General features: G+C 38.0%; 1 protein-coding gene across 1 annotated transcript in view; it reads right to left on the bottom strand.

Moving 5' to 3' along the window:
- The window catches only part of LOC139733915 (uncharacterized), a 142,022-nt gene that overhangs the window by 60,176 nt on the left and 69,588 nt on the right, over window positions 1-12,258 (bottom strand). Inside the window, exon 2 of the mRNA XM_071644728.1 lies at window positions 393-580. Within this exon, the coding sequence (XP_071500829.1) occupies window positions 393-580 (188 nt within the window). The remainder of the gene's footprint in view (window positions 1-392; window positions 581-12,258) is intronic.

The raw sequence follows: 12,258 nt of genomic DNA, 5'->3' as shown, positions 1-12,258 counted from the left end.
CACTGCACAGGTTTTCACCGTATAGTATCAAATCTACTGAGAATTTAGTGGGCTAATTCATCTTAAATCACTGAAGCAAGTCATACATTGGTACATGTATGTGTAGGCCTACAAAGGTTGTGAGGTGATATAGGCCTACATGTGTATCTAACATAAACAGACTATCAAACATGGAAATGTATGTGAAGTTTATCTCTATGTTAAGATGATATACAGCCTGTATAGACCCGCTTCAACTCTCAGCAATATACACTGCCGGAGACTGCCTACTCTATGTTATCATTTAATGAGATTTCTAATTAAGTCCATGCTGTATGGTATGTGACAGTACATTATAAGGATGAATAGCTTTTAGAAATCCACTTTACTGCATAAATCTTGCATAGACCCACCTGTGGTGAAAATTGTAAGTTCTCTAGGTCCTCTGCATTCTCAATGCCAACCAGCGTGTGTCGCTTGTTGAAGTCCTTGCGTTGCTGTCTCCTTCGCAGTACCTCACTGGCAGTGATGCTCTCACAGTCAGCTGACAGTGAAGACTGGCTGTTATAGCCCTGGCTCGCCCTCAGTCCTCCCTTTTTTCCTGCAAATTGGCATGAAATATTTAAACTCAATTACAGCTTTACAACAAATTAAACTCAGCCATAATCTAATATGAACTCTGAGAGCCATTGGGACATATTTGGAGTGTTGACTCACCCACAAGACGTTGACTTTAGATTTTCTCTTGTTTACATTCATACTGATATGCTTGTTCTATCATCCCTGTATCTCTACACGGCCAGAAGGTGATAATGCTGAAATGTAAAGAGGGTGCATTCCTTCTGCATCTTTATTGGCAATGAGATCCATGCACCAGCAATTCAACCCAAGACAGATATCTACCGAGAGGCTGTATATAATCACTGTCTAAGATCATCTTATATGTATGTGCGCATCATGGCACATCCACCAGTGTGGCCCTGCAAACCTCAAGGAAACCTCACGAAAACCTCAGGAAAACCTCCAGAAAACCTCATTCATGATGACTCCAAAATCTCATCCATGGATTTGCCTCATACTCTTGGACATAATGTAAATCAGTGTATGCCACAAACCCTGGGCGAAATGGGTTCAATAGACGTGGGAGCATGAATAGAGGATGAACAAAAACAGAAAAGATGGTCGAAGTCTTATGGCTTGTAAACATCTCAATATGCTTGCGGGAGAAACCTACTGTAGCTAACAGAAAAGGTGCTTTAGAATGAGAATTGTCACATCAAATCAGGTATAAAAGTGAACAATTAAAAAGAAAAGAAAAAATGGTGGAAAAAAGGAATTATAGATTTCCATGAATTGAGTTCTGGAGGTTTGGGTGAGTGAGATCCTTCTACAACTGGAATAAAATGTTTCAAATTTCGAGAAGTGAAGATGGTGTCCATGGGGGGTGAGGCCCTCCATTAGATGATGTACAATGTAGTCAAAAGATGGGGCTATATCAGATAAAAACTGAAGCCTCCAACACTCCGAGGTAACATTTTGAAATCCATAAACTCCTCACAATATACAAGCACAAAACTGAGGTGTAGTTGATGTACATGTCAGAGTGAATTGCAAAATAACAGAAATATAACTGAAGAGGTTGATATAATACAGGGTACAGTTACTAAAATAAAAAAAATTGTAAAATGGCAAGTAAATGTGAAGTCTTCAGCAAATGTAAACAAATCAAATCCTGGATACAAACAAACCATCAAACAAATCCTGTGACATGTCCAAAAGACATTCAGGGTAATAACGTATGCAAAAACAAACAAATATCCTACTAATACATGTAGACAGCATCAATGCAATCAGTCCATCACAACAGTCCATCACATTGTTCTAGCACTAGCAAATATCCGTCAAAGGCCGTCGAGTCAAGAGTCAGTCATTCAGAACCATGCAGCACTGAAGGAAATACAACAAACACCAGTCACTTCCCACCAGAGGAGAACAATAACAAACATGCCTGTACTATTACAGCATGGATTCCCTACTCATCATACTGGAGACCACAGCACTCTTGATTTATTGAAGGACATTACCATGACAACAGTTACTATGCAACAGAGGGACGGGAGGGGATATCTCATTCATAAGGTAATGAAACAAATTGGAGGAAAAGAGAAAATAGACTATAATTCAGCAATTATTCAGTTCATTGCAACTGTTGGTATACGTGTAGGGGAAAGGAAAGGTAAACATACAATATGAGTATGAAGAGGAATAATTTCAGAAACATCTTTAGATCAAATGCAAAAAAAAAAATCAAAAGACACCCCATCAATTCTGTAGGAATTACATTGAAAAAGGAAAAGGAATTCAATGTAACATCAAAAGTCATGATTGTGATGTGTACTACTGAGGAAAGTGGTGAAAATACTATCAATAACAATGACAGAAATAACAGCAAAATGATAACAACAACATGTTAGAAAACAAGTAGTGATACAATTCATCTCATTCAATTCTACTTATTAGAGTACTGAAGGAACCAAAATAAAATCTACTGCTCCCAAACTCATCAAGCAATGAGCAAAAGGGTCAAAACATTGTAATTTTCTGTGCAATTAAGGGTGATATTCACAATTGTGCAGTGACCTGTAATGGAATTTCCCATTCAGTCAATATTAAAAACACAAGGTGGATTCTTGTCCTGATCAACAACTCGGTTCAGAAACAAATAAAACCTGATGTAAACTTGCAAATCATGCAAGTCATGTCACAGACAAAGCAGCATATTCTCAAGGGAAAACACAGTATGTGGACATACAAGTAAATGTATTTTGCAGAATTTTTAATATACCGGCATACCATAAAGTCACAGATTTTTGTTCTCCCCCTCCTTTAAAACAAGGGGAGCCATTCTAATGGGTACTCCAATCATGAGTGAGGGTAAAGTCAACTTTAACAATATTTACTCAAGGGGTGGTATAAGTCTCGTTGATACATTTTAGAATCCCCTAGGAATACCACAGAAGTACAGACTAGACCTGCACTGAAGTCCTGTGTTAGCCCTTAAAGCCTCTACCTTCGGTATGGGTTTGATGTGTTTTGATTCAAGTTCACCCAGTGACTTTATAAGTTTGAAAAAAAAAAAATGCTTCCATATATTGGTAGCGGATATAATGAAATAAGTAATGTAGAAACTGATTGAGTTAAGTAAGCATCATAGTCATACTGCGTAGACCCCTTTATGGTCACTCTTACTGAATAATTTTGTGCATGGAATTGAATTATTCATTTCATTTCCTCTAACATTAGGAAATTTTATCCTTATTTCCCATCAAATATTCATTATTTTCTTTGCCTCTTTGCTGATACCACAATAACATCAAAGAGCTCATCACTGTATTTACCTGTCTGGTAAACCTTTCAATGCAATACATTTTCTTTGCAAGTTTAATTTTATACTCGCTGCCAAAAATACGGCCCCTGCTTAAAAAACATATCCACACGTACAGTCATATTGCCATGCAATGAGTTTAAGGATTTGGGGCACAATATTTTCCTTACGATATGAATATTTGATGGGGGAGGAATGAAAACTAGTTTGTTTAATTTTTTTTTTCATCCTTTCATGGATGCATTCCACCTTTAAGGATCATCTCTGATTTCAAGGTTGATGGCCAGCACTCAGAGCTCCCAGCTAATGGTGGGAAACTCTCAAGAGTCGCTGAGGACAAGTTTTACCCAATCCCTGGACCTGGGTGGGTTCCCAAGAAAGCTGATACTTCCACAACAATATCATCTCCTGCTCAAAGTGTGTTTCCAATGGAGAACGGAGGAAAAAATCTCTTCACCAAGGGAGAGAGAAAAGAGAAAGAGAATAAAGAGAGAGAGAAAGTAGAGATGGGCTCCTTTCAAGGAGCTTTACTTTCTATGTATGACTGATGACACTTAATCCACTGTTTTATCCACTTTCCAGGAATAGACATAAAACATATCTCATGAAAGCACCATATGTCATGGCTTAGTCTGACTTCAGTAAACACACAGTGATTGTACGACCAACACACCACAACACATGATGAAGACTGAAGTTCAAGAAAACAATTGTAATCTTTTTAGTGAGTACTTCCCTATGTAGGCCTACATCAGTTGGGGGGATCTTTCTGGATTCAGGATACAATTTCATGTTTGGCTCATGAGACCTTTGTGTATGGCATGAATACATCCTCAGAAGGCATTCATTTACTGTTAGCCTAGATGAGGAAGGAACCCCATCGTTGGCTGCAAGGCAAAACAATTCCTGCAGTGTATTTTAATAGCACAATACAGCATTGTACATCAGACATGCTGCTTCATGTAGGTACTCCACAAACACCACTGTGAACTTTATAACCCTACCAGAAAGCGACATATCCTGCTGTTCAACACCAACACTGTTTCAAACACTTACAGTGTACATGTACGGCATATATTTTCACACAGTCAGACCTGCACATACATGTATGGTGAATACTATTGTACACTAATCATCCTTGAATCAAACTCCATGACCTTCCAAATCAATTATGTAAATTAGATACCGGTAATATCCATTGGAAAAAAAATGCATAAAATGTGAGAAAGTACTATGAAACAGTGGGCCTACGCAAATTCCATTCCTCCTAATGGAAGGTACCACTTCATACAAAAATATGATTCAATCATAATTTTACACTGTAAATGCTTATAAATACACTTCTGATAGTACATTTTAGTTGGCATTCTCACCTTAAATGCATACTGCATGTATCTGTTTGCAGGCCAAACATATGGAATCATACTTGTACTACATCTGTACAGAGTATCTTTTCAACCTGGGAGAATAAAAAAATGGGTCAGTTTCTCTCCAGATGACTTTGTTATCCACATTGTACTGTAGCTTTAAGAAGAAAAAAAAGAAAGAAAAACGAAGACATCACAGGTGATCTCTACTGTACATGATGGAGTAAAACATGGAGCTGTCTTGGTCTGGTATTACATTTGACTTGGCAGCTGAGAAGTGATACTGTAAAAGTGGATATTTTTGTGCGACTCATTTTTCGCGCTTGGCCGGGTAAGAAGAGTTTCGCATGTTTTTAATTCTGCAGAATCAAGACAACACACACAGGAACATGTGGCACGCAAAAATATTCACGTGCTTTAATTTTGCGCTAGTTTCTGATTGCGCGAAATGCGCGAAAATATAAACACCGCGAAAATTTCCACGTTTACAGTACACACTATGTGTGCATGTATGTTGAAGCTGGTCAGGGGAAAATGACACGTTTGACATCAATCAAACTGGCCTAGGCTTTCTGTGTATCAGTCCTGGGCCCCGTTGCTAGAAACTTTGCGTTTAAACGCAACTTGCAACTGATCGTCACTGGCCAATCAAAATCATTGTTGCATGCATGTCTTCTTAATAGGGCAGACCCTGAGCCAATCAGAATGGTTGTTTCAAAATTAGCAATTATTTGCAATTGATTGCAACTTTCTTGCAACGGGGCCCTGGAAGACAAACAGGGCATTCAGACGCAAAAAATCTATACTAGAACGGTATAGCTATACCAAAATGGTATACATGTAGCTACACTGTATACAATGAATTTACAAGTTTGAACGCTGACTAACGAAACGATGTTTAACGAAACGACATATAGCGAAACGACGGTCAGAGCATCGTTTCAAACTAGAACTCGATAAAAAGGATGAAAAGGACTACATGAGTGCCTGAGAGTGAGTGTTGCGAGTTTGTTGAGGTTTAATTATGAGTAGATATGTCCAGCTTCCAATACTTACTATGATAAAACTTAAATATTTGACTCATAAAAAAAAGAGGAATTTTAATGTTTTTTATTGTTTTGGGGGGCCACCAAATTTTTCTCTCGGGCCACCCAAAATTTGAAATTGATGATTTTGGTGGCCCCATCGGGCCACCAAATTAAAAAAATTAGTGTGTCTTGCTTCCCCTTGATCATGATAGCATTGGAAGGAAAACTCTGAAGGCGGTTTTCTCGAAACGCTGATTTCCTAAACCACTCGACATGTGCTAATAAAATCATCGATATCTCCGCAACCGAGTACTTTTATGAGTCATGTTACAAATGTATGACATTAAAGTGGAAGAGTAAGGGAATAATGTCATGTGATTCTCAGAAAATTGTCCTCCCCCGACTTTCGGATCCTTTTGTTGCAGCGGGTCACTATATGTCCTGATCTGTTTTTATTGAAACATGTAAAAAAGGCACATGTAAAAGACTTTTGATTGTCGTCTTAATAATATTTGTATGCTACATGACTTCTAACGTTAGACTAAAAAGTGTTGCCTACATTTGCATAAAACATTAACATATTGTATGAGTGTACATGTGTACACCTGCTCATTCTAGCCAGAATGGATAGCGGATCAGTGTAAGCTGCATCAACACTAATGATATTTGCACAGCTTACAGTTGCCTGGCAGCAGGTGAATACACCTACATGTACAATACGTAGACATATGGTGGTAATGCTTAGTACTGTTATAAATGTGATATGAACCTGCCGTACAAAAAGCATAATAAACAGTAAGTCTGTGGCCACAGCAGTGAACACACACACACACGCACACACAAATGATCATATTCTGTGTATTTTTTGCACACCTCTGTCACAAGGACATTAATCAACTTCCAATCATTACTGGCTTCTGTTTGACACATCAGATGAAGCATAAATCACTTGATCAATTTCTCACCATTCTATCCCACACAAATGACCTTGCCCCATAGCGTCATTACTCATATTATATGCACTAATAAACTTGTTTACTACCATATATGCGCAACAAGGCTTTGACTTCCCAATAAAACTACACAGTACAAAGTGTACATGCTTTCCAACTCTACACATATGGTACAAAGACAGAGAGAGAGAGAGAGAGAGAGAGAGAGAGAGAAGGGGGATAAAATTTCGTATCTTGGCTTTTAAAAACTTACATAGTACATGTATATACAAATGTATTCACACTAGTACTGGTAAAGCAGAATTTGAATACATCTTTCTGCGTTTGTCACTTTCATAGTTTCATGGTATAAAATGGAAGAAGTTATAATTTGCAACACCCAACAAAGTTTTGTAGAGAACGAGAGCAAACTGGAGACTAACGAGTGAAGGGAATATTCTAAGAGCAGCTGGCCAAATTTTCTTTACATTTTACTTAAAAATGAGTGTTTAGGTATATCTGTTAGTTATCACTGGGACTGTAATCAAATAGAAAAAAAAATGCCTAAAATAAATTCAATGAAAACTTGTTGACACTCAGGAAACATAACTGTGTCAAAAGATATTTTCTTATGATGGTCCAGTGCTCTACTTTCTTTTATTGCCAATTATTTTACCATTTTATAAGTCATAATTGATGGTAGAAATGGTACTTTTTGTCCCTGCCCAGTCTGCTGGACATGCTGCACAAAGTTCTTTTTACATAGAATTATGAATGTTTTGGCAGGAAAAACAGTTTGCAATTGTGCATCTCATAGACTTCAAAACATACTCCAGGTGCCTCAAATTTTGAATACAATGTGTGCTTTGGGTAAATTGCTGCTTACAGAGCAGTGTGGAAGGATTTCAGATTCTGTCTATAACAATCACAGTTCGCTCACATCAGAGGGAAAAGTACTCACACATTGTTCCAACTTATTGGCCCTGTGTGCCAAGTCAGTTTTGTTCAGAAGCGAGTCGCACTTAGAAGGTAAGTGTGACCTTTGTGAGACTGATTTCTCTAGAGAACTGGGCATAATTCAGAATGCCCTTTGGTGGGAATTGATGAAGGAAGAGGAACCAGAGGGGAAATGCCTCCTTTTCCAGCAGGACGGTGGCAGCAAACAATGTCCACATCTCATATTCAGTATACGGCATTCATTCCTCTTTACTCTACTCCACTCCACAAAGATCCACAGAGATCCACAGAGACTGTAAAAGGGTCTACTGTAAAACAAGATCTTCTCCTGGCATGAAATTTTTGCAAATTGGAGCCGACGACCTTTTTCATTCCATGAAATTTTTGCAAGTTGCCTCTAACATTCAATGCATATAGTGTCGACAAGAACTTTCATAATGCATTTTAATTTTACGAATCTTAGCTCTTGCAAAATTCAAGAAATTAAAATGCACACGGACATTCCTCATTTTACAATAATACATTAGGCCTATATCTACAGAGAAAGGGAGAGTGCCATGTACACTAGGGATGTATAAATCCCCCCCCCCCCCCCACTATCATCACTTGTTGATGATGAAATTGTAGCATCTGGGCTGTATGTTTATACCAAAGATTTTTGGCTTCATTGTGGAATAAACAACATCATTCACAAACCTTTTTTTTTGTTTTAAATATGCTGACAAAAAGAGTGTACAGATTGAGTGAAGAACTGAACAGGACTACATTATGGAAAATGTAGCTTACATGGATGGCATTACGACATGTTTTAGGGTACTTTTCTCTCTGATACCCTAAACAATACCTTATGGCTATCAGAAAATATGTACGTCTTTGTCCCAAAGGTTGAAATAATGCATCAAACAACAGTGAGTTTGATAGCATCATCTATCAGGCCTACATTCCCAAAGTGGCTCTATACTGAAAAAAAAAAATAATTAAATATCCTAGAATAAGAGAGTAACAACAAAATCAAAACCCCCAAAATATCAGGAGAGAGCTACAGATGTACAAGTTATTGGCCTAACTGTTTTTGTGTTAGCTAATAAAATAAAAAGCATACAAGCATGCAAATCCTTCATTTTGAGCTCTGGGTGCTGCATAGAATTTTCACACGAGCTGGATTCTCTAAATACCACATGAGTGTATGATGGATGCAGTTCTTCTACACTTAGAGCAGTATCACAAAACATGATGAATAGTTTCAGATTTGAAAGTCATTGTGGTGGTGTGGGGGTGGAAGTACAACTTAGAGGAAGGGGAAGGGGGGGGGGGACACAGTTTGATGATAAATAGTGAAGCTGTGGGAATGACATTAAAAATGAATGCTGAGAATAGAGATATTTGAACACGTAAACATGACTTAGGAGGATATTTAACTGAAATGTTCAGAGGATAAATATAGCATCACATGAGAGCAATAAAACAATGGCAGCAGATACAATTGGACCAAAATCAGGTAAAGTCCACTGAATTTACAGCCACATTAAAACAAAACAAGAAATTATTCTGTTCTGGGTTCTAGTGACATTTCAAGAAAAATGTTTTGTCCATCTGCCAGGCCAGAGAAAATAGACACTACCATAAAGATTCTAAAAACAATAAATTTTGGGTCCTGTAACTTCATTTCAATCAAGTGAAGTATCTGAAATTGCAGTTGTATGTGCAAAAAATTGATGACACTTTGAGAGGAATTTTGTTTGAAGACATACAGATTCATGTGTGGCTGATGCAGGACTACTTGCGACTAGACACACTGAGAAATACAAGGGGGGGGGGAGAAACAAACAGGTTAATTGCTGTTCAACTTCAACTATTGTAAAACACAATATTTTCGCGATATTAAATTTTCGCGAATTGGCGCTGACGTCCTGTTTCGCGGCATGAAATTTTCGCGAGTTGCCTCTAACATTCAATGCGTATAGTGTAGACAAGAACTTCCAAGTACATTTTAATTTTGCGAATCTTGGCCCTTGAAAAATTTGCAAAATTAAAATGCATGTAAACATTCCCCGTTTTACAGTAAAATTCACAACAGTCAAGGCATACATTTTGTAATAAGTATATCAAACCATTAATTTGTTTTGCTTTGACATTCTATTTTGGTTTTGGGAGGGACGTCTGATTTACAAGTTTATTGGGACAATAATATTTACATTGATTTATGATTCCAAAACTTGAAAATTATGAAAGGCTAGCAAACATCAGTGACACATATGTACTGAGGAATGAACAGACCCAAGAAATATAAAATACAAATGTAATGTGCAACACATCATCAGCACACAATACACTGTACGTGTATATGTACTGCATGATGTGTGAGTAGTACTTTTTTTTATGTAACCTTAATTGTAAACACACAAGTGTTCACCCTAGGGAGAATTAACTTCAGGTCAGGCAGTCATGGGGCGTCCCAAAGAATGTGCTCCATGTATTGAGGTACATGTACTTACTTTCATTTAGCTCTCTAGGGATCAAATATCCTACCATCTCAAGGTGGTCACAGTCCTCAGTTTGAGTCCTGTGTTCAATGAAAACATCAGCTGCAGGTTATGCAGTAACACACAAAGACTTCGCTCCTGAAATCTTGAAGGCATACAATGTGCACTGCTGTTAGGATTTTACCTCTTGTATAAAGCACCACTTTGAACTGTTTGAGACACCATCAGTGCAACTAAATAATAGATCTTATGAGATGTGAATTGAATTACATCATATTATACTGTAAAACGAGGAATGTTCACTTGCATTTCAATTTCGTGAATTTCGCGAGAGCCGAGTTTCGTGAAATTAAAATGCACGCTAAAGGTCTTGTCTACACAGTATGCATTGAGTGTTAGAGGCAACTAGCGAAAATTTCATGCTGCGAATAAGGCCATCGGTTCCTATTCGCAAAAATTTCATGCCGTGAAAATAATATGTTTTACAGGACTTAGTATGAGGATATTAAGTTGAAGCTGCCTTTAATAAACTTTGCCCCTTAGAAGCAAACCTTTGCACTGTAAAGTTTGTCTGCTTTCTCTTTTTATTTTTTGTCCAATATCATAAAGTAAAAAGAGGAAGAAGAGGATTTAATGTTGACATGTCACACTGCATGAGAAAACTCTACAACCAAATTATTTACCTACACTGATAAGAGACAAAACAATCCATCCGTCTATAAAGTGTTTGTCATTGCTACAGTTTACTCTTTCATGAGTCATCAGCCACTTCACATGCCAGTAAACCACCATCTTACCATGGACCACAGTAGGTAGGTCCATGGTCTAACCCACAAACACATAGCTGGGAGTGATGGCTACACATACCACAAGACACTGTGGAATCCAAACTCTGCACAACAAAGAACCAAAACTTGAATACCACAACAGATACCTGCATTGTTCTGAAATACATAAAACCCTCCATAAATGACATCTCCAAAGGGCAGGGAGGGAAAAAAAAACACACTCCTCAAGATCTGAGCAGGAAGTTCACTGACCCTGTGCACACTTGTTGACCTCTCCGTGTGGCACTGTTCAGCAAGAGAGTGATCACACTGTGATGTTGATATGCTTGAAGAGTTTTTGAAGATATCTGGTAATTGCAAATTATTTAAGACTGATCACATAAAGCGGTCTGATTGTGAACATTTACATAATTACCCACGCCGATGAAAATCGGCAGGGGGTTATGTAAAGGGTTCCGTATGTTTGTTTGTTTGTTTGTTTGTTTGTTTGTTTTTTTGTTTTTTTTTTGTTTGTTTGTTTGTTTGTTTGTTTGTTTGTTTGTATGTTTGTTTGTTTGTTTGTTTGTTTGTTTGTTTGTGTACAAGATAACAAGAGAACGGGAAAACGGATTTGCACGAAATGTTCAGGGAATGTTTGGATAATGACAGGAAAGAATCGATTAGATTTTGGTGATAATCGGTTGACCCTTGCAAATTCTGTGTGACCTTGAAGTTTTGACCCCATGGTATAGTGACCATTCCGAAAATTTCCCGTTTCTCACTTTGCGATTTTCCGCTACCATACGAAGACATAAACTCCCCAACGATCCGACTTCGCTGCTCAAATGTTCGTAAGAATTCCGAAATTTACGTTTAGGCCTATTTGAGGGACTATGTCCTTCTAGATTTATGAAAGTTCGTTCTCCGTCATCACAAACTGGCCCGTATTTTGATGATTTTTCAAATCAACATTGATTGTTTTTTTCGTTGGAGGAGCATTTTGCTCGGTCGCAGTCACACTGCACGATATGCGCGCTCAATGTCAATGCGTGTGCAAGGCCGCTGAAAATGCATCGCGCTCTACACTGTTGGTGCAAAATTGCACCGGGGACGTTGCGGCGCTCGTTGGTGGGCTAATACTGGTGCAGTAGACATTTGCATTCAACCCTTGCATTGAATAATTCCCGTAGACACTAATCATAGGGGTAATTGCCTAGGGGGTACGTAAATTTTGTTTTTCTTTTTTGCTTTTGTGGATACCATCAAAGATCGTACACTCATACGACCTTTGATATTTGATGATTTTTCAAATTAACATTGATTGTTTTTTTCGTTGGAGGAGCATTTTGCTCGGTCGCAG

This window comes from Diadema antillarum, unplaced genomic scaffold, assembly GCF_040938485.1.
Source record: "Diadema antillarum isolate AM-2024a unplaced genomic scaffold, OU_Dant_1.0 seq00000503_RagTag, whole genome shotgun sequence".
Taxonomy (NCBI): domain Eukaryota; kingdom Metazoa; phylum Echinodermata; class Echinoidea; order Diadematoida; family Diadematidae; genus Diadema; species Diadema antillarum.
Note: the sequence above shows the minus strand (reverse complement) of the source record. Positions and strands in the feature narration are given on the sequence as shown.